At 35.5% G+C, this 24,393-nt stretch overlaps 1 protein-coding gene and 1 pseudogene across 1 annotated transcript in view; both read left to right on the plus strand.

The window, feature by feature from the left end:
• ern1 (endoplasmic reticulum to nucleus signaling 1) overlaps positions 1-6,170 on the plus strand; it is a 39,024-nt gene extending 32,854 nt beyond the window's left edge. The window contains exons 13-22 of the mRNA XM_051106588.1: positions 6-264; positions 371-461; positions 816-1,005; positions 1,617-1,716; positions 1,869-2,068; positions 2,933-3,080; positions 3,187-3,314; positions 4,018-4,141; positions 4,327-4,394; positions 4,804-6,170. Coding sequence (XP_050962545.1) covers positions 6-264; positions 371-461; positions 816-1,005; positions 1,617-1,716; positions 1,869-2,068; positions 2,933-3,080; positions 3,187-3,314; positions 4,018-4,141; positions 4,327-4,394; positions 4,804-5,208 — 1,713 coding nt within the window. The 3' untranslated portion in view covers positions 5,209-6,170. The remainder of the gene's footprint in view (positions 1-5; positions 265-370; positions 462-815; positions 1,006-1,616; positions 1,717-1,868; positions 2,069-2,932; positions 3,081-3,186; positions 3,315-4,017; positions 4,142-4,326; positions 4,395-4,803) is intronic.
• Positions 6,171-7,955: 1,785 nt separating this feature from the next.
• LOC127163429 (sterile alpha motif domain-containing protein 9-like) lies at positions 7,956-24,105 on the plus strand (annotated as a pseudogene).
• The last annotated feature ends 288 nt before the right edge of the window (positions 24,106-24,393 follow it).

The following is a 24,393-nucleotide window of genomic DNA, read 5'->3' on the forward strand; positions in this document are numbered from 1 at the left end:
GTCAGAGTGTCCACAAGCAGCAGCAGTTGCAACACCAGCAGTTTCAGCAGAAGATGGAGGAAAAGCTGCAGCTCCTGCAGCGGCAGCAGCTCATTTTCCAGCCACCCACTGATCTGCCTCCTGACACTGACTTCCTAGAGGCAGCCCGTACCCGCTCTGAGAGCTCCACCCACAGCAGTCCCAACATCACCCCACGAGCATCCAACCATTCCAACATGTCCCAGTCTGAGATGGGACATTCAGCTAATGAGCACGAGGATGCAGGTTAGGGCTCTCAGCAAAATGATAATTCCAGAAATGCATTGCCATTTAATCTCATTTTTCAAATTTGCCTATTGGTTGACTTCTGTTTTCATATTTTTAATTTCAGAGGAAGAATCCAACATAGTCAGAATTGGAAACATCACTTTCAACCCAAGAGATGTACTTGGTCATGGTGCTGAGGGAACTATTGTATACAGGCAAGTTACGTTTACGTTTACTCAAATGTTCAGTGTCTTGAACTTAAAGTAAGCTGCAACCAGTAGCCAGTGAAGAGAGATAAAGAGAAAGAGATGTGTGATGTGAGCTCTCTGGGCTCACTAAAGATCAATCGTACTGCTGCGTTCTGAATCATTTGTAGAGGTTTGGTTGTGCATGATGGAAGTCAAGCCAGAAGGGCATTGTAACCGCCCAGCCTAAAAGTGACAAGAGACCGGACAAGAAGTTGTGCACCATGCTTTTTTTTAAGGAAGGGCCTGATCTTTCAGAAAATGACCCTTTTGATCTCAGACATTATTTTTTGGTAATTTGGTTTTCTCTCTGTATAATTTCAGGGGTCAGTTTGATAACCGTCCAGTGGCTGTGAAGAGGATTCTCCCAGAATGCTTCAGCTTTGCCGACCGTGAGGTTCAGCTGCTGCGTGAGTCAGACGAGCATCCAAATGTGATTCGTTACTTCTGCACTGAGAGAGACCGTCAGTTTCAGTACATTGCCATAGAGCTGTGTAGCTCCACACTTCAAGAGGTATAACAAACACCACAGAATTAAATTTCATTGTTTGAGGTCAAAACGCCAAATTAAATATTGCAATTAAAATGTATTTTAATATGCATTTTGAGTGTCAAACAAGAACACACACTTCTCATATCATTGACTGTTTTCCATGTCTGACACATACAGTATAAGAATTTATCAGTGTAACCCTAAAATACTTGAACTGACATGAATAAATCCCGATGATAATGCTTTCCAGCATGTTTTAAGAATGTTCTGGTGCGCATATTATAATTCAACTGATAGCATAAAGACACAATTTAGTCTGTAATTAATTAAAAATTAATTTGTTTCATAGGAGTTCACATGTCAATGTCATAACTTTTACTTGGATTTCTAGTGATTGAAGTAGTAGAAGTAGTTTAATCTTTCTATGTTTTAAATTTCCCAGAGAAACTTAAATCTTTCCTGCAATGTTCTGTTTATTTTCAGGTGTAGATGTAAAAACAAATTTTCAGTTTGGTATTTTTAGGTCATGCAATGCTGTATTGCTATATTATAAAATATAATGTAGTTTAATTTTTGGAATGCTTTTATTTTTTACTTTCCCTTTTATTTTTTTTTATTGCGTTTACTTTTAGTATGTGGAGCGAAAGGATTTTAACCGCCATGGTTTGGAGCCAGTGACACTTCTAGAACAAACCATGTCTGGACTGGCTCATTTACATTCTCTTAATATAGGTAACCATTATCGCAACATCTGTAATACACTTTTAAATAGTCTGCATTTTTAGGTGAAATAATCAGTATTCATGAAGTACTGTGGGGGATTTTTCCCCCAAAATCTGTTTGATACAAGTGTTAGTAACACTCATTCTTTCATGGATTGATAGTTCACAGAGATCTGAAGCCGCACAACATTCTGGTGTCAATGCCGAACACACATGGGCGTGTGAAGGCCATGATCTCAGACTTCGGCCTGTGCAAGAAGCTGGCAGTTGGTAGACACAGCTTCAGTAGGAAGTCTGGGGTCCCGGGCACTGAGGGCTGGATTGCTCCAGAAGTGCTCAGTGAGGATGCAAAGCATAACCCTGTAAGAGCTCAACAACATGCTGTGTGTTTGTTCGCTAATCTGTTAATGTTAATTTATAAATATACTGTTGTTTATTGTAATTACTTGAAATATATTAGTATATGTAGAAATTAACTTTGATTAGTATGTGTTGTAATTATTTTTCATTGTTAGCTCCTGATACATTATTTATTATCATTGTTCATTCATTATTCACTAAATGGATTTAATCTCATGGTAAAGAGTTACCAATAATTTAATTTTACCAGATTTTATTTTTACAGAATTCTCAATAATTCACCATTCCAAATTCAGTTTGAAATAGCACAGTTACAACATGTATAATTATTTAATGGCTTTTTCATAGTAAGTGAATTATACAGTGATTTAAATCAGCGCTTTGGTAAATAGATGTATTGATGTAAAAATTTTTAGTTTGTAAGAAATGTAATAACTTTTACTGTGGTGATATGTTATGTGCCACGATGATCTGTCAACAACAAACAAAAAGTCCCAAAAAATACTGCATCTTTAGCAGTACCCATTGCAAATGGTCAGCCACACTGTACTACAGCACAACAAAACTTGAAGAGAACAACTGATGAGCTTTATGTAACTTAAAACTGACAGGGAGTAGTATATAATAAGGACAGGACTTGAAATTACACAGCTACTTACCAAAGAAATAGACGGATAAGCAATAAATATTGATTTGAAATTTTATGAGGAAAAAAAATGGAAGTGCACAAGTCAAAAATGAGACATAAAATGGTTATGCAGTTTAGCTGTCATTATACAAAAATACGTCAGAAAGCTCAGAAAGCTGTGTCAAATGCACTAACAGTTTGTCAGTTTTTTCACCTCTTTTCACCTCTGATGTTTCAGACCTGCATGGTAGACATCTTCTCTGCAGGCTGTGTGTTTTACTATGTGGTATCTGAAGGACACCACCCCTATGGAAAGTCCTTGCAGCGGCAAGCAAACATTCTGCTGGGTGCCTACTTGCTGGACCTATTAGACCCTAACAGACATGGTAGGACGACTAGACATCCTCTTACATTCAAAAACGCCTGAGCTCATTTTGGCACAATTTGTCAGATTTTTTTTTATCATGTGGTCATTTATGCTGTTTTATGCAGAGGATATTGTGGCCCGAAACCTAATCGAGCAAATGTTGAGTATGGAGCCAGAGAAGAGACCCTCAGCAGACAGAGTGCTAAAACATCCCTTTTTCTGGAGTCTGGAAAAACAACTGCAGTTCTTCCAGGTTAGTCTGTCAGTCATCCTTTTTTTAACCAGGTCTTTTGTAAATATTTTGCAAACAGCTCCTTACCCAAGAAGGCAGCAAAAGTCACAACATCAAAGTAACAATAAAACACCAAAACATCTAAGATCATTTTTGTTTTTCCTGTAAGTTATTTAGAATTCTGTCTGAACAAATCAGTCAGTACAGTATTGTTTACATGACAGTGGTTAAAAGGGGTCATGGTATTGGCTTCACCCACTGGTGTGTGTGAATGGAGAGATACGAAAGCAGGATAGCTGGCAATAAAAATAGATTTAGATGCATTTTAGGTTTTCCAAATGTTGTAGAGTTCTTAGTTGTAAAGCGCCATTTCTAACATCAGTGTTAGGATTCTAACTCGTATAGTAAGTAGTTCTGTCTCAAAATTGTTTATTTCTGTTTATGCATCAATAAAGTTACATTTTATAGAGATTTGCTCTGTTTCAGGACACATGCTCCTTAAAAAAAATGCTTTAAAAAATGTTTTTTTAAACCAGAGGGTCAAAAACGGTAGAATATGGCCTTTTTTCCAATTTTAACCATTTTTGATGTAAAACTCTTATCAACATAATAAGTGAACATCAGGGAACATTATAAGATAAAAAAAATGCAGTTCATGACTGCTTTAAAGTAGTTTTTCTGAGAAACTCATCTACAGCTAAAGTGTTTTTGCACTTACTCACAGGATGTGAGTGACAGAATTGAGAAGGAGCCTTTAGATGGACCAATCGTGAGACAGCTGGAGAGAGGAGGACGGGTGGTGGTCAAAGGTGATTGGAGGGATCATATCACAGTGCCTCTACAGACCGGTGAGGACCACTGCAATTTGGCTTACTGTTGGCTTGATTTTCTATATGTCTTTAATTGTAAGAGTTTGTAAATAATTAAACTACATGCAGTTCTGTCATGATTATCTAGTTTTGTTTCTTACTGAAATCTTTGAAGTGAAACTTTTGCTCTGCAAACCATTTAAATGCAATGTGTTCTTCTTCAGATCTTCGCAAATTTCGTTCATACAAAGGCGGATCGGTCAGAGATCTTTTACGAGCCATGAGAAACAAGGTACATTTGCTAAACAAAACTGGCTTATTGATACTCGCCACAAATATCTAGTGGTTACATAAGATAATTTGTATGATATTAATAGAATGTAGCACAACAGAGTAGAAGGAACACAAAGTTCCTTTTTTAAATACATTATGTAGTTGTTTTGTTAGTTATTTTGTCATTAGTCATTTTTGAAGTGGCATCAGGGTGTAACTTGTACAAGTAGGGCAAGCAAAATTCTGATGATAAAAAATAAAAAAAGCTACTATTAAGTAATTACAATAATTAATTGATTTGTATATTTTAAAACACAACTAAAATGACAAAAGTCAATGTTGCAAATATAACATTTCACATAATTAAAAACTCCTAATTCTTTTATGGACAAATTGTCTTATATTTATTTCATCTTTGTTTCCTGTAGAAACACCATTACCGGGAGTTACCAGATGAAGTCCAGGAAACACTGGGTTCCATTCCAGATGAATTTGTCTCCTACTTTACCTCCCGTTTCCCTCTTCTTTTGCAGCACACACATCTGGCCATGCGTTTCTGTGCTGTGGAGCGACCTTTCCTGCCTTACTACCACGCTTCTGAACTGCTCACACACCACACAGTAGCACAATGTGTGTCACAGACTCCACCCACACTGCATAGCAGTCCATCAGTGCCCTCAGGCCTGTCGTCGTCCAGTCAGATATCAGCAGCTCCACATGAATTATCAGACACACCATCTGAAATGGCAGTCTTACCAGAGCTCACCACAGAGCACATACAGGCAGTCCCAGTGCCGCCCACGCTGTCCATGCAGGAGACTGGAGCTCCTTAGTGCTAAGTGGATGGACTCTTAATGGATGGACCCTTTTCGGACACATTCCAGGGATGAGTGGTCTCTCTGTGTGGGTGCAGTCTGGGCCTGCAGTGTCCGGGCTGTTTCACCACAGAGGCCGCCATCCCATCTTTAGTGCCTTACATGCTCATTTTAGACAACAGCTCTTGTCTGAGCAACTTAAAGTTTCCTTTTGAAGATGATTCAGAGGATGCTGGAAAAGATGGTTTAGGTTGTCAATGGTGTGCTTACAAAATTCTGCAGTCATTCCTTCCATTTTTCAAGTATAACATGATTGGAAGGCAATGGATTTTTGTTGAACACTTGAAGTGAACACAAGAAATGCTACTGTGCAATGTTGAGTTGTGCTTGGTGAGAGAGATCATGCTATTAAATATATATTTTTGTACATATTTTGATCATTGATAATTGGTTGAAGTGGCCATTGTGCCTTTTTAAATGACACTGTGTAGTGTGTCTTGGTCCTGAGGAGAAATGCTTGTGGTTTCGCCTTTTGTCTTTGCTGCTGAAAACTGTTAAAGGACTAGTTCACCTAAAAATGAAGAGAGACATCATTTATTCATTCTCTTGTTCCATACATGTGCGACTTACTTTCCGTGGAACAACAGAATGTTTTCCGTTCTCTTCTGTAGAGTGACCAGCTGCTGCAAAGCCCTAAAATGACCAAAAAGCATAATAAAATTAGTCAACTTGTGTGCTGAATATTCTAAAAAACACATCTAAATTTAAGTTATTATTCACTGATAATCTTCCGCTGCACTGCATTTCTTCATTCTCATTCAGAGTGTGATCATATCATGCCAGATTTGACATCAGTGAAGCCAAAAAGCATTAGTTCTCACATATCATATGTAAAACCATAAATCACATTTGTGAGTAATGCTGTTGGGAGGCTAAACAGTGCAGAAGACATGGGCTACTTCTATGATATAGTACTGGTTTGAAATAACAGAAGTAAGTAAATGATGACAGAATTACATTTTTGGGTGAACTGCTCCTTCAAAGTCTCTAACATGGAACAACTGTATGACATTACCGGTATTATGATTTCAAAGGTTCTGGATATACTTTCATTACAAACTCAATATCCTGTATTGTGCTCATAATTTTAGTCATTCAGTCATGCACTTTTATAATTTGGTATATTTCAGCAAAACTTGGTAAACTCTGTGAATCCCTTGGGTTCTAGAAAGTGTGATTTTAGTTATAGCTTTCAGGTGATTCTCTTAAATGGTTCTTATGTAGGGAAATAATTAAATGATTTTCTTGGTTTTAATGGATCCTTTGTTAGGAAATACCAGGAAAAATATTTGGTGTCAAAGTACTATCAAGATGTCTCTCCTGGGCCTGATGCTGGTCAGTTGTTCAGTGCATATACAGCATTGTAACTTACAATGTATGCAGTTTTGAACTGAAATATTCCAGATGGAGCTTTTATAATGTTACATGTTTTTAATGTTCCACATATATTTTTAAATGGCACATTTTGAGGGAAAAATTATTAAAATGCAATGATGCCTTTTTACATGTAGTGTTAATAAAAGCTGCTATTGTGCAATGCCAAGCAAGTGTTTTTTTTTTGTTTGTTTGTTCTTTTTTTTTTTTTTTTTACTAGCATTTGGGACAGATATGAGTGCAAACTTTTTGATGTTTTTGGCAAAGGCTATTTTCAGTAATCCCACTCGCCACTGATCAAATTCATATATAACGTTACTTTTATTTAGTCTTTATGAGAATAGCATCTATCACTATTTGCACATATATAAACATTTTTTAATACTTGGTGCAAACAGTAACTACTGTCTACCACCATTAACCACCAGATTCTTTTTTTAAATGTGCATAATCAGGGAAAACCCATAAGCATACATACATTGCTTGTCTTACTGTAAAATAAAATGTAAAACAGGTAGAATGATGATTAGATCAAGAAAAAAATATAACTGAACACTTAGTAGCCCAGAGGTTTTTAAACTAATCAGATGCAGCTGGACTACAGAAAACTTTATTTTATTATCTTAACTGTGTTTCAATTAATAAATTATCATATTTTAGATGTTGTAACAGCTGAAAACATGGATGATGACCATAATATTCTGGTGTGATGGAAGACAATACCGTCAGTTCAGTTAATGTTAATTTTGCTTGGAGAAAAAAAAAACTTTATATTGTTATTATTTTTTTATTATTATTTCTAAAGTTATAGCTAAATCTGTTTCTCTTTGTTTTCTTTATAGAAAAGAACAGGTAACTATAAGAACCAGGACTTGTTTTCTCCACACTGTATGGCTGTATCTAAGCTGGGCTCATGCACATTAATTCAGTTATTCATTAGTTTGTTAATATAAGCATTCATTAATATTCTAGCTTTATATTAATAAATTATCTTTATAATTGTAGGATTTATATCCAGCCGAAATAATGTCTCAGTCCTGCCCCCCCTTTCTCTTTCATCATTTACTTTGCTGGAATGATTGTGATAAAAGATTGTAATTCGACAAAAAAAAAAAAAAAAAAAAAACACTGTACAATTTGTACAGTACACTGTTCACTGTGCAAAAACACTTTTAAGTGCTTTCCTTTAACTTTTTACCTACAGTATGTTAAATGTTCTTTTAGGTTCATTATTTGTGTTATTTTTATTACTTTAAATAGTTGTTTTATATATGGCCTATAGGAAACTGTTCGGCTATATTTTCATCTCCAGTAAATCGAAAGTTAAGACCCGAGGCGGATATCTGCTGCGTCACGGTCTCAGAGCGCCCAGTGAGAAGTGAGTAAAGGAGTGACAGTCGCGATTTTGGTAACAGCTCACGCAAACACTGCGACGTTCATTTATTGGGTAAGGCTTGTGATATGCTAACAATCTAACAATTTTCATGATACAATTGATTTACACTGATATTTACAGATTGTTTTACTGTTTAAAGGTTGGTCCCTTTGGAAGATTTGTCTTTTATGGAAGCAAGGGCGGTGCCTGAACCCGATCAGTGCCCAGTGAGTTTGTTCGTTTGTTTGTGTTTGTTTTTAATTTCAAAATATTTTAGAATAACAGTTTATTGTAACCAAGCTTCATATTTTGTCACTGAAGAACTAAACGTTATATCTTTAGGAGAAGCATCGAGGCTATTAGGCTACACTTAATTCGTTTTATAGATGGGATAGCAATGAGAGGATGAAAGTAACACTTTGTTTGAGCATAACCCAGTGGTTTTGATAAACGTGCTTGTCACTAACCATAATGTATTACTGCACAAAATATATGTATACATATATATGTGTACAATACAAACATACACATAGGACATACATACGTATGTATGTATGTATATATATATATACATATGTATGTATGTCCTATGTGTATGTTTGCATTTATGGAGCAACAGACTTTGAGTGAAAACAAATCATACAAGTGGTTTAATTAGTTTAAAAATCTTATAAATGTATGAAGTAGCAAGGGGGGGCCTTTTACCCCACACACAGGGTAAAAGGCTCACCATCATGGGGCAATAGGCACACGGTATTGATACAAATACTTTATCTAAAATAATGTTTTAATAATGTCTAATTAAAATACTTGTTCAAAACCTTACAAACTTTAGCAAAAATAAAAATAAAAATAAATAAAATAATTCATTTTTGTTCAATAAATTCAATTATGTTGATACAGAAACAAAATTATTTTAAAAAGTAAAGATTATGAAAGCATTGAAGAAGATCCCATAATAATTTAATATAGATTTAAAGTAGTAACAACAAATTATTTTTTATTATATGAAGTGATTAATATAATATTTGTAAATATGTTGGTTTCATTATAAACATGCTGATTATTTCTAAGGTGGACACCCAACTTATTAATGATATTTACTTGAATCTAACCATGTGATGTCAACAAATGGAAATGTCAGCCATCCATTATTTATTTATTTATTTATATAATAATTGTGCATTTTGCCCCAACCCCAGCGTTTTGTTTTTTGTTTGTTTTACCTCAAATACCATACTTTTACATATTCCTCCATTATTGAAAAACTGTTGCCTTTACCTAAAAATCAATAAGACCTTTGTCTCAAAATCGATCTCATTTGCTACTTAAATGTCCAACGTTTTAAAAAACATCAAATATTAGATCAAATTAGCCGATCGGGAGATCTTCCTCCTCCGCTGTATAAAATGCTGTTTTTAAAACACAGCACATCACTAGCCTCAAAAGGCAAATAGTTTAATTGTGTGATTAGACTGTGCTACACAATTAGGCCGTGCATCTGCAGCCATGTGCGAAAGCAGACCGAAACATGTGCTCCACTTCTGCAGCTATATAAAATGATAACCTGCACATATCTTTCACAAAAGAAAGTCATATAGGTTTGGAACAACATTAGGGTTTATAAATGATGACAAATTAATAGCAGTAAATTTACTTTATGTAAAGGAAAGGAAAGGAATCTGCCGGTAACGAGACTTGACCCCACGATCTTTGGGTTACAAGTCTGACTCTTTAACCATTAGCCCACTACTAGCCCACTACTAGCATCCTAGCTCAAAATCAGTGCTTTACTGTCAAGTGCATTTCTGTGTGATGAAATGCAATATCAAGTCCAACCCTGGGTGAGTTGTAACACAAGGTGGGGATAGATGTAACAATGAGAGATAATTTGCTGAAACAGGATCCACACTATCCATTTTATGCAAGAAATTTATGGAAGAGCAAAGAATAATCAGTTTTGAATAAAGTGAACAATTTTACATAGAAAAACAATAGGCTTATAGTATATTGTATTTTTTTTATGACTTTTAGTTTAGCATAAAAAAATTGGGTTTGAAGTTAGCATGAATGCAAACCATCAAATTAAACTAGAGAAATGGCTATTTTAGGTTATGTACTGCAAGTCAAAAACTATCTACAATACAATGATTGCTAAAGAAAAAATGATCTTTATAGTTTTTTGATCATAAAATCTACAATGTTGTTCACAGTCACATGGCACTTCTCATGTAAGCTCAAAAATATGATGGGAGTGTATGATATTGATGACATCACCACAGCTCTTTTGCCCATCTACCCTGCCAGGTGTAAAAATCTTAAATATAGTTCTCCTTTTTGTGAAAAAGCAAAAGGTGGGTTACAGTAAAGCAATTGCAGTTGATGTGAATTAGGGGTGGGCATTATGGCAAAACATATCATATCACAATTTTTTCAGGAATACAATGTGATTTTATAATGATTCTTTGTCATGTTGGTTTTCCTATATTGCAAATTGTCTGAGCAGTACAGCCAAACTAATTTCCCTATTGTTAAAAAAAAAAAAAAAAAAAAAAGAAAAACATAAGACCATCCAGATTTTCATCTGCGCCAGAGGCACACACAAACGACTGTCATGGTATGGGGCGCAGCAGAGCAAAAGGCATTGGTGACTGGAATATATTCGAAGGTACTAGGGATGGGACAAAAAATCAATTCACCTATCGCAATTTTTTTATTAACGATTTTAACATTTTTATACCAGCATCGATATTAAATTATATTAAATACATTGCTTTATTTTAGTCCTTGCTTATAAATGAGGCAAAGGAAAATTACCTCTTTCATTTCAGCAGAGGGCGATGTGTTGTATCGATGAGTATTGCATGACGTCACATCTCTTTCAAGTGAACACAATAAAGTGAAAAATGGTGGAGGAAAGACAGCTAGAGATATATGACCTGCACCATCACACTTTAAATCCAAAGTGTGGAAACATTTATTTAGAAATTAAAGTGATTTCTCTATTTTAACCATTCAAAAGACTACGAAAGCGATCCCAGTTCTCTGTGTAAAGGTTTAGTTTAATGTAGACTAAAAAACGTAGCAGAATATTTGTGTCGTTTCGCTGCGCAATTGCGTCTTTTGCCATAACACCTGCAGATTGCAGCTAATAGAAATGCTTCTCTATCGGTGCGCGTCCTGCTCCTGACAGCACAGATCGTGAAAGCAGACTGCAGTTTTTGTAATTCATTATAACAAACAAATTGTAGAGACGATGTAAATAATAAATGCAGTATGCAGTATAGAGAGCTTCATTAATTAAAATGCAAGTTTGTGAGATTCGCGATGAACTAAGACAAGTGACAGTTTTTTTAAATTATTATAGCCTAAAGGGAGCTTGCAAAAGTGAAATTGAATTTATACAACAGTTTTATATGTTTTTGATTTTATACAAACGTTAATATTAAGTGACTTACATTTTAGGAACACTGTTGTCTGATTGTGCTATATTTCGTCAACAAAAATAGTTCCAAACACAGTCACAGCTGTTTCGTTTATGAATGAATATATATATATATATATATATATACACTACCGTTCAAAAGTTTGGGGTCAGTACATTTTTATTGTTTCTTTTTTTTTTTAAGAAATTAATACTTTTATTCAACAAAGATGTATTAAGTTAATAATTAAAAGTTTATTAAAAGTTAATAATAAATAATTTACATTGTTATAAAATATTTATATTTTGAATAAACACTGTACTTTTTAAACGTGTTATTCATGAAAGAAACCTGAAAAAAAAAATCACAGGTTCCAAAAAATATTTGGCAGCACAACTGTTGATATTATCCAACATTGATCATTCTAATAATAAATCCGCATATTAGAATGATTTCTGAAGGATCATGTGACACTTAAGACTGGAGTAACAGCTGATAAAAATTCAGCTTTTCATCACAGGAATAAATTCTATTTTAAAGTATGTTAAAATAAAAAACATTATTTTATATTGTAAAAACATTTTGCAATATTACTGTTTTTTTTCTATATTTTTAATCAAATAAATGCAGCCTTGATGAGCATAAGAGACTTCTTTAAAGACTATTACAAGTCTTACTGACCCCAAACTTTTGAACGGTAGTGTATGTATAAATCAAATTTTTTATTGTCACGAAAGATGACATACATTTGATAAAGTTAGAAAAATATTGCTTTATAATGGGAAGGTTAATTTCTGTCATTTCTGTCATTATAAAGGGTTTTATAATTAAATACAACTGAAAGGACATCTAAAATTACCACTGTAATGTGGCTGTTTATGTTTACTGAAAACTGAAATAAAACTGAAAAAAAAATACTGCTAAGATGTGTTGTATGTATCTGTATATTAAGTGTATCATTCAAGAGTCTAGAGAGAAAAAACAAAGATCGCAACACATAGCAATATCGAATCGCAATACTTATAGAATCGCAATACACATCATATCGGCACCCAAGTATCGTGATAGTATCGAATCAGGAGGTAGGTGTATCGTCCCATCCCTGGAAGGTACCATTGAAATAGAGGCATGTGTTGGGATTGTACAGACAAGTATAGAGCCATCAAGATGACCTATAATATACTAACCTACCTAAACTAGGGGGGTAATAACCTGGCGGGGGTCAGAATTCGGCATAACACCGTCAAGACTTTAAAGCCCATGCAAATAATGCACTTATGTGATTGTGAATAAGTGTAGTGTCCCGCTGTGCAAATAATCAAATGCAATTATCATGCATATCTCGTCAGCAATGCTGGTTTTGTCATTAGTAGTAAATCTCCATCACGTACTGTCAGATGGAGCGGCATTTTACTACACAGAGGCGTAGTATAATATCACAATATCACATTCATTATCGGAGATGTATCGCCTCCTAATGTCCTGTGAGTGTAACTTTACTGCTGAGTTAACATTTGATGTGAACATATGTTGCGTTGTACAGTATATTAAGGCACAGGAAACTGCATCTGATAGAATACTGCAGCACAATACCATATTTCTTCAAAAACAGACCATGGAGACATTTTAATTGTCCAGTTGGGGTAAGTCACTGCTTGCAGTCAGCATAAAAAAGTTGTATAGTGTGTGGTAGGGATGGTTCGATACCATCATTTTGGCTTCGGTACGATACCAAAATGTGATACCTCGGTATCAATACTAAATCAATACCATAGGTAACAAATAACCAGCCTCAATAGATAAGAGAATTGAAAACAATTTAGTAAGTAATGTTAACATACTAAACATGAATTAGTTCATTTATCATTTATAACTAAATATTGACCTAGATTAATAAGTGCTGTAATACTGTTAGAACAGCTTAGGCCTACCTAATGAATTTTAACAAAATTTGCTTTTCTGTAAAGTGTTATTCTAAAAGTCAGAGTATTCAGAATCAAGCTATTATCTCTTTTTCTCTCTCTGATTGTTTTCAGATTTTAGACTCATTTTAGCCAAAGAAAAATAATTAAATATAAATTTCTCTTGCGCTCTCTTGCTTGCTTTATATTATTTGTTGGCAACGCAGCAGAAACATTCCTTTCAAATTATTAATACTAAAATGAATATAGCAAAACTCTTGCTTTGTTCAAATTAAATTCATATTTGATTGTTTGAAGTGCAAATATCATGTGACCAGCTGGTTCTAGTGTGTCACGCACATTTGAGCTTTTGTATTAAGTCTGTATTACATCTTAGTTATGTGCGTTGATTAGTTAGAAATAAAAGTTAATTAAAATTAAATTTATGAATGATGAATGATGCACTCACCTGTCAATCTCTAACTTTGTGTTAAAGATCAGGATGAGCAAATGACAAGCGCTTGGCAAGATTTGATGTGTTGCGTCCTGTGGCAACGCATGATTTATAGCAAAGCTTGCATACAAGTGCAGTAAGGTCAGCTCGTTCACCTTTATCATCTGTTTTGTATGCAAAATAATGCCATATTTCACTTCTACTGTTGTCTTTATTTCCTAATTTTGAGCACATTGATGGAGTTTCATCTGTTTAATGATCCATTGCATTGTTCTGTTGTCACGTTTATCCATTTCACAGCAATTTGGGAAGCACTATAGCCTACAGGTAAACTTCAGAACAGCAGCGTATAAAATACTGAATTGATCATAATGATAGCATCAAACCATTTGAAATAAAATATATACCAGTATTTTTCCAGTACTGGTATACCGCACATCCCTGGTGTCTAAAGATTAAAATCTTATAATTCAAGAACAAGTTGATGTCAGTCATTTTTACAAATATTTAAACATCTTTAAAGGGATAGTTCACCCAAAAATGAAAATTCTGTCATTAATTATTCACCCTCGTGTTGTTCGTTCACCTTTGTTCATGTTCAGAGCACAAATTAAGGTATTTTTGATGCAATCCGACAGCTTTCGGACCCTGTATAGACAACAACGGGACTACCATGTTCAGTAATTAATAAAAGAATTTTCATTTTTGGGTGAACCAACCTTTTAATATTTGCGACTGACGCCAGCGATTACATATGTGCCTATGCACTGGAGATACGTTCAATAGTTCAAATTAAGACTGTCAGTAATTTCTCATTTTAAAGATATTATCAAGAATGCTTTATTTCAATCTGCAGTAAAATGAAAGCTGAGAAAAATTGAATTAGCTTACAATACAGACTACAGGCTAATTCTTTTTTTTTTTAACTTCTTAAAGTTTGTGATGAAGAAATGTAAATCAACTTCATAACGAATAGGTTAAAAATATGTAGCTATTCATCAAAACATTTTTTTTTTTTATTTTAAAAAATCATAAACACAAATATCACACCTCTAAATCATTTTATATAATTAATTATATATAGTTTTTTTTTTTTTTTTTTTGTCAAATGGATGAGGAAATGAATGTGCCTTGAATTTCTCTGCAGCTCTTCTGTCAACTGTCAGAATGCATTATAATTAATGCCATTAAATAGCATTGGGAACATTTACATTTTATATATATATATATATATATATATATGAATGAATGAATGAATGAATGAATGATCGCATTTATATAGCGCTTTCATTGTGTATTGCTATACACCCAAAGCGCTTTACAATCATATGGGGGGGGGATCTCTCCTGAACCACCACCAGTGTGCAGCATCCCCTTGGATGATGCGACGGCAGCCTCAGGACAACGGCGCCAGTGCGCTCACCACACACCAGCTATAGGTGGAGAGGAGAGAGAGTGATAGAGCCAATTCAGTGAATGGGGATTATTAGGAGGCCATGATTGACAAAGGCCAGAGGAGGGAATTTGGCCAGGACAAAATTCCTATATATATATATATATATAGACACACACACAGTGTGTGTATGTGTATTAGGGATGTAACGCTATGGAAATTTCTTATCCCAGTTACAGTGATCAAAATTATCACCGTTATCAGTATTATAACAATATTATTAAAATGTGCTAGAATGTTCAAAAAGTACTGACATGTAAATCATTTCACCAAGTTTTATATTTAAAATCAACAATCAACAAATAAAATTACTTTTTCTTTGCATAAACAATAAAACAATAACATTACCAATGATTTTAAATGACAACATGACTGATAAGTTTATCTAATAACTAGCGCTGTCAGTCAATACAATTTTTTAATCTAATTAATTACATGATGTGTTGATTTATTAATCTAATTAATAGCATATTAATCACAAAATAAATTTGACTGTGAAAATACCCACAAAAGATTATTTAAAGCTATTTTTGTTAAATGAGAAAGTAGCAAGTAGACAATAATTTTATTTGATTCAGCATAAAATTTATTACACATAAACATTTAGGCTGCAATGAACTAACGTGAACTATGGAACATAAAAGAAGAGACGCGCAACAATTCTGCTATGGCTTCAATAATACATGTTCTCAGCCAAATTGAGTAAAAACACATAATATAATTAAATTAAAATATAACACTATATCAACTTCTTATTTACTGATTATCATTAATTTATTACATTAATTTAAGCAATTATATTAGTTTAGTAAAATATAAATATCTTAGTGTAGGCTATATCTTTATTTAGTTTTATAGTTTTATAATTCATTATTTTCTTGTCGATCCACCGGTTTGCATTTACTACTGCGTGTTTTCTGCATAAAAATAAGGGTCATTTTTGGCTTTGGTCTGAACAGAGCAGAAGGGTTTATTGAAAAATGCAAATTCATTTTCTGCCAGCAGATGGCACTTTTCGCCAGGAATATAAACCATTCCATCGGATGCATTTCATACAAGATCTGGCAACTGGACAACCTTGGAATATGTTGACGTGATTATTCATATAATAAGGTTTGGGCCAAACAAAATGACGGGGGTTTTACCGGAATGTAGCAAACATATAAAATACGCCCAGTGGGATTTTTTTATAGAAAGATTAAAAATACAGGAGAAATACAGGAAAATATTTAAATGGGATGATAGCGGGATAGAATGGTAAAATACGGGAGAATCCCGAGAAAAAACAGGAGGGTTGACACATATGGCCCTACATCATATTTGTCAACAGTCAACTGTATGAAATATAAGATGATGTACAGGTTGAAGTGTATGTTGAAGTAGATTTGTGCGCTGTTATTCCAGCATTAGAAAACTTTGTCAGTTTTTTTTACTTTCGCTTTCTGTGTAGTAAATTGACTGAAGTTAAGACGTTCACCGGCATAACTAATGCACATTTCTTGTGTGATATCCATTGACTCGCCTTCGTGTTTTAAAACAGAAATATTTCCAATATTGCGACGTAACCGCAAACCCCCATGTGTGTGTATCTTAAATGCCGGGACACATGAAAGAGGAAACAAACCCGTAAAAGTCTGTTTGTTTGTCTTCGGAACACAATTTAAGATATTTTGGATGAAAACCAGAAGGCTTGTGACTGTTCACAAGCCTCTTAGTTTTACATTTAAATACCGTAATTTTTATAACTGATATAATGTTAATGTACCAACCTGTTGAAGTACCAAAATCTGTTTGTACCTTTGTAATACACTGATAACCACCAAAAGCAGGTGGTGATGACACAATCACATGAAGAACCAAAGCCCATCACAAGCAGCTTTTAAATACTAACATATATAGAAGATGTAAAGTGTCATTCACACAAACAATAAACACCATCGTGGAAACACACATAAAAATGAACTAATGCAACAGACATTAACAACCCTGTTAATTTTACATCCCTAATGTACAAAACAGGCAAGAAGAAACGTAGGGAATTCTGGAAATGTCAATTTACAGTTCTGTCATTTTTCACTTCCGAAAATGGCATCCTACTGTAAAATTACATGCAATGTTTAAAACAGTTTTTCCCCATATATAGTGGGAGAACTTAGTGTTAACCATTTAACAGGTTTTTACTGTAGCATTTTTACAGTCTTTTACGTTAATTTCACAGTCATTTTTTACAGTGTATTGTTGATGGCTATAACAATGTAATTTCTGTTTTTGAAGGTCCGCAATGTTAGGGTGTCTGCATTTGTACTGTAAATGATCATTAGAAGCCATAAAACAATGGGCAAGTATAACATTGTTTTTTAGCACTTACTAGTTATTGTTTTAAAGTAGTTTTAATGAACATATCTGACCTTGAACTATTTTTTGTTTGCAGAAAAGCCAGACGATCCTCCACTGAAGACATGGACTGAGTCCATGGTGAGCAACTGGTTAACATCAATAGGAGTTAAAGAAACATACATCAAAAAACTTCATGAAGAGGAAGTAGATGGTCGGATCCTTTGTGAACTCTCAGAAGAATATCTGGAAAAAAAGATTGGAATGAAATCTGGGCCTGCGCTTTTGATAATCAAAAAAAAGAGACGAGTTAGTAAATTCACAAACAGCCAGGAGCAAGCATTTACACAAACAGACTTCTGGAAAAAATGACCATGGAGTAAGTGCAATTGAAAGTGTTGACACAAGAAGAGCCGATATCAGGGAAGAGCAAAAAGAAGATTCTGTGCCTGTGATAACAACAAAGAGAGATTCAAAACTACGACCTTTTGATATGAAAGGTGTTGATTTTACATATGTTAAAAACAGTGTACTCTTACCAGAATCAGGCATTGTTGATTATATTAGTCCATGTCATTTGCCACTGCAGCAACACTGGACTGCCAAAGACTACAGGCCAAGTTTGCAAAGGAAGTGCTGAAATTTGCTACAGGTTGTATAAATGTTCGTACAAATGGCACAATACATTTTGGTGTCATGGACAGTAGAGGTGACACTGGTTATGTACATGGAGAAATCATTGGTATTCCTGTTAAGGAAAAAGACGTGTATTGTGATGCATTAGATTACATAGAGAGGAGTTTCTCTAGCTCTGATTGTGAACTTGTACGATTATGTATTGGTGATCCTCAGTTTGTTCAAGTAGTTTGTTCAAACAGCAATGAGGAACTCTACATTGTGGAGGTTGACATTAAGCCCACATTCAGCATAATCAAGAATAAGGTGTTCTCTGTTAGCTTGCCAAATTTTAATGAAAAGGCAAACAAAGTTCAGTTTGAGAAGAAAACTGCTTATCGCAGAGTGGGTTCTAACACAGAGCCAGTGGTTGACCTCAGTGAGTTCCACCAACACATCAGTTTTAGGGATGCTCGGAGAGAAGAAGCAGAGAAAAAGTATCATTTTACAGCACCAGAACTGTCCCAGAACCTGGGGAAAAAGCTCATCATGCTCATAACAGGTGGAAAGAAAATAATGGACAAGGAAAAATGGCACATACTGGTTACCAACAGATTTCTGAAGAAGGATTTGCAAAGCATTGATTTTTTGTTAAACATGAACATCTTCTGTGTGTTTGACTTTGATCCAGATTCCAATGTGTCTGGGCTATGCCATGAATACAATAAGCACCATGCAGTGAACCGGCATTTCATGCAGAACTACAAAATTCCCAGTGGAATGAGCATCCGAGAATTTGAGAGTCGCCTGCGTTTGTTTGATCAAATCAGCTGGATATTTTGCAATGGTCGGAATGATTTCAAAGGCAACGAGCCTCCCTGTGATGAGAAAACCTGGGTTAAAACAAAAAGGACCCTCCTAAAAGATTGTGTCATTGATTTGCAAAGATATTTTACCCAAAGGAATCTTTCAAGTGATTTTCCTCCTTACCTCACCTGTTGACACACCTTTCCTAAACACATTCTATGAGTTCATCACCGACATGGAAGGACATGAAGACATCATCTGCCTTGCAGAATCAGAGGAGAATTTCAAGAAATGGCAGCGATTTGCTCTAGGATCCTGTGAAATGGAAACAGTAAATAGTTCAAGTGTTGTTGGGATGACAATAAGTCAAATAAATGCAACCCTTCAACAAGTAAAAAAATTAAAAAAAAAAAATCAAATTGTCGGGGAGGTTATTCAAAGAGATGCTTACAGTGAAGTCAGTGGGCTGGTGAAAGAATGTCTTTGTTGGAGTTTGGATCGGGCACCAATCAGCTGCATCAACATATACCATCATCCAGGCAGCGGTGGTAGTACTGTGGCAAGGCAGGTACTGTGGAATAACCGAAAGGATCTAAGGTGTGCAGTTGCAAAACCTTCATACTCAGCAACGGTTGTTTCAGAAGATGCCATTTGGCTTCGAGAATATGAGGAAAAAGATCCCCAAAAATGCCTCCCTGTACTCCTGCTGTTTGAAGACTGTGATCAAGAGTTTTTAGAAGATGTCAAGTATGAATTGGAAGTGGCCATCAATACCAAGAAAATAGCACGTGGAACTCTCTGCTTCATCCTGCTAAGTTGTAGGCGATCTCACAATCCAGAGAAAATGTGCAAGGAATCTGTTCAACAGAATGTTTCTATTACTCATAAGCTTTCCGAGACAGAAAAAAAACATTTTTCCAAAAAACGACAAAGCCTTGAAGAACAGTTCAAGCCAGAATTCATTCTAACCTTTGTCCTGATGAGTGAGGAATTCGAGAGCCACAAAATTGCTGAATATGTGAAGCAGTTTGTCAAGCATTTACTGCAAGGCATTGATCACAAGTCTGTTGTTACTAAGCTTGTTCTGTATGTGTCATTGCTCAACACTTATGTGCAGAACTCATTCATTTCTCAGTCACATTGCGAAGCTCTCCTGGCTCTTTCCATTCATTTGGATAGATTTAGACAACATGCCTTTGAGACCTCTCTAAATGAGCAAGCTAGGTTGGTCTTAATACACCTGAGAGATGAAAACACCTACAGTGGTGTGAAAAACTATTTGCCCCCTTCCTGATTCCTTATTCTTTTGCATGTTTGTCACACTTAAATGTTTCTGCTCATCAAAAACCGTTAACTATTAGTCAAAGATAACATAATTGAACACAAAATGCAGTTTTTAAATGAAGGTTTACGTTATTAAGGGAGAAAAAAAACTTCAAATCTACATGGCCCTGTGTGAAAAAGTGATTGCCCCCCTTGTTAAAAAATAACTTAACTGTGGTTTATCACACCTGAGTTCAATTTCTGTAGCCACCCCCAGGCCTGATTACTGCCACACCTGTTTCAATCAAGAAATCACTTAAATAGGAGCTACCTGACACAGAGAAGTAGACCAAAAGCACCTCAAAAGCTAGACATCATGCCAAGATCCAAAGAAATTCAGGAACAAATGAGAACAAAAGTAATTGAGATCTATCAGTCTGGTAAAGGTTATAAAGCCATTTCTAAAGCTTTGGGACTCCAGCGAACCACAGTGAGAGCCATTATCCACAAATGGCAAAAACATGGAACAGTGGTGAACCTTCCCAGGAGTGGCCGGCCGACCAAAATTACCCCAAGAGCGCAGAGACAACTCATCCGAGAGGTCACAAAAGACCCCAGGACAACATCTAAAGAACTGCAGGCCTCACTTGCCTCAATTAAGGTCAGTGTTCACAACTCCACCATAAGAAAGAGACTGGGCAAAAACGGCCTGCATGGCAGATTTCCAAGACGCAAACCACTGTTAAGCAAAAAGAACATTAAGGCTCGTCTCAATTTTGCTAAAAAACATCTCAATGATTGCCAAGACTTTTGGGAAAATACCTTGTGGACTGACAAGACAAAAGTTGAACTTTTTGGAAGGCGCGTGTCCCATTACATCTGGCGTAAAAGTAACACAGCATTTCAGAAAAAGAACATCATACCAACAGTAAAATATGGTGGTGGCAGTGTGATGGTCTGGGGTTGTTTTGCTGCTTCAGGACCTGGAAGGCTTGCTGTGATAGATGGAACCATGAATTCTACTGTCTACCAAAAAATCCTGAAGGAGAATGTCCGGCCATCTGTTCGTCAACTCAAGCTGAAGCGATCTTGGGTGCTGCAGCAGGACAATGACCCAAAACAGACCAGCAAATCCACCTCTGAATGGCTGAAGAAAAACAAAATGAAGACTTTGGAGTGGCCTAGTCAAAGTCCTGACCTGAATCCTATTGAGATGCTGTGGCATGACCTTAAAAAGGCGGTTCATGCTAGAAAACCCTCAAATAAAGCTGAATTACAACAATTCTGCAAAGATGAGTGGGCCAAAATTCCTCCAGAGCGCTGTAAAAGACTCGTTGCAAGTTATCGCAAACGCTTGATTGCAGTTATTGCTGCTAAGGGTGGCCCAACCAGTTATTAGGTTCAGGGGGCAATTACTTTTTCACACAGGGCCATGTAGGTTTGGATTTTTTTTCTCCCTAAATAATAAAAACCATCATTTAAAAACTGCATTTTGTGTTTACTTGTGTTATCTTTGACTAATAGTTAACGGTTTTTGATGAGCAGAAACATTTAAGTGTGACAAACATGTAAAAGAATAAGAAATCAGGAAGGGGGCAAATAGTTTTTTACACCACTGTACATTAACTCAATCAGAATCATTCATCCACTAGTTGCCAAGGAAATCCTCCAACAACTTCTGGGTGATAAGCAACAACAAAAGTATCTTGCTTTGGATCTTCTTAACAACAACGTGCTCTTTGAGCACAGGTTTGGTAAAGATCAGTACATGAAGTTTTTGCGAGATCTGTTCATGACACGCCGCAGGATCAGCAAAGGTGATGAATTGGACAGCTTTTTCTCCCCCCTAATTGAGCATGTGAGAGAGAAAGAGTGTCCAGATAAAGCTATTGAGCTTCTCAAGGCAGCTTACAAGCGTTTTAATGAGGATGCATTTTTTGCTCAACAGCTGGCTCGACTCAATTACAAACATGACAGGTTTGAAGAAGCAGAACAGTGGGCAAAAACTGCAGTAACAAAAAGGCCAAACAATTCCTACTTTCTTGATACCAAAGGTCAGGTGTATAGAGAGTGGTTTGCAGCAAAATGCAAAGCTATGGACCAGGATCAAAAAACACCTGAAAACATAGTAGATGCTTTGGAAATGGCACTAAAAGCCATTGAATGTTTTCAGGCATGTAAGAATGCAGCAATGCAGGAAAATGAGACCATGAACAATGCTGGCCTTGTTGGAATAGTAGAGGTAGGATGTGCACTGCTAAAGCTAATGTCCACTCTTCATGTGTTCTCAAGAAAAAAAGCCCTCTGAATTCATTAGATACCTCCTAGATACAGATTATATACCAGTTGAGATAGAAAAACCATGGGAACATTTTCATTATACATTGAAAAACCTCCAAAAAATAATGCTAGAGGCACTGGAATGGATTTCAGAAGACTTGAGTTACTTCCAGACTGACCTTAACACCGATGAGGAGAAGACATCTGAGACTGCTGAGAGGACCATAAAGCACCCCATGCACTGGCTGGTGAATAAGTCTTCTGCTTACGGTAAATACTTTAGTGGTGTTTCTCAAAGTAAAGATCAAAACCAAGGGAAGTTAAGTCCTCTCATGAAACACATGCTGATTTATTATTATGGTGGGGGAAACATTACAACCATTTTTTCCCTCCTAACAAACCAGAAAGATTGTAACCCTGTCACCGTTCTGGAGAACATTATTTCACTTTACCCAAGCAATCCTATGAAGGCACAAATGCCACAAGTGGACCTTGTCAACTACATAGCATCACACTTTGCTTTAAGTTGCCTCTCAACTAATTCTCCCAAGCTGGCTGCATTTCAGGATTTACAAAGGCTGAGTCACCAGTTTCCTAAAGAGAAACAGAGATGTTTGTCAAGTGCTCTTTTCTTACTCGTCTTACTTTTCTGGCCAGAAGAGCAGGACACAGAAGCAGAAAAAGAACATAAGTATGAGACTGTGCTCTTTGCTGTTGAACACCTCCAGAAAATCTATGACAAGAAGTTGAAAGACATCCCTCCAAGGAAAAAGAGGATCTACACTCATTTCTTCCTGAGCAATGGGACTGGTTTTGAAAAGTTTGTCCACAAGAGTAAGTTTGAAACGATCACAAAACTGCTCTCTATTTCAGAAAAACGCCTGAAATGGTTCAGTGGTGAAGTATGGAAAATGCCAGCAATGTCCAAATTGCTGAAATGTGTCACAGGCTGGACAGAGGATGAGAAGGTGTTTCTAGAGGGTCCCAAAGGAATGAAATTTCATATCCCAGCTCTGAAGACATCCTCTGTACCCCACAACAATGAAAATGTCACTTTTTACCTGGGCTTCACTCTGAAAGGACCTGTTGCATACAACATTACAGTACAAATGTAGACAAAACATAGGTTTAGGGTAGATTAGGTAGCTGGTCCAAAGTCTTTAGGTGCAACTGAATTTTCAGCCAAGAAGAAGGACATTTAGGGCTGAGGAAATACTCAGTTTAGTGTGGTTGGTAACTTTTTATATGTAACTTACTGTATTTTCATTTATTTTTAATTTTCTTTTCCTTTTATTGTTTTACGGCTGTCAGCTGTCAAAGCTAAAAAACTTTAGTAAAACTTTAAATGGGAGGTATTGTCTCTAAAAACTGCAAAAAATGCTTCTTGAAGCTTTTTTTCCCCTTACCAATAACTAATTTTGGGGAAACGAAAAACCTACTAATAAGGTTGGAGGGCTATTGATGTAACTTTATTTTCATCTATGTGCAGGCATACATTTCCACAATATTTTTATTTTAGTTTATTGCATGAATGAAAATGCTTTGTATAAAAATAAAGGCATTTATATTTTGAAGATTCTGGAAGTACTTATTTGCATGCCTTACTGGTAGAATATTCCTATTATTTGGAATAATAAATGTATTCAATATAAAAAAAAAATAAATAGATCTCTCTTTTATAAAAGTTGGTATAAAATAATACTGTGTTAGTTAGCTTTTAATTTCAGTTAGTAATTTATTAACTTCATAGTAAGTTCTTGGATAAAATTGGGTTTCCATTTACACCAAAAGAATATGCTGCTGTATTTGATGTCATTCCCCAACAAGTTATACATTTTGTAAGAGTTTGTGGAATTGATTCT

Source organism: Labeo rohita, chromosome 3 (genome assembly GCF_022985175.1).
Source record: "Labeo rohita strain BAU-BD-2019 chromosome 3, IGBB_LRoh.1.0, whole genome shotgun sequence".
Taxonomy (NCBI): domain Eukaryota; kingdom Metazoa; phylum Chordata; class Actinopteri; order Cypriniformes; family Cyprinidae; genus Labeo; species Labeo rohita.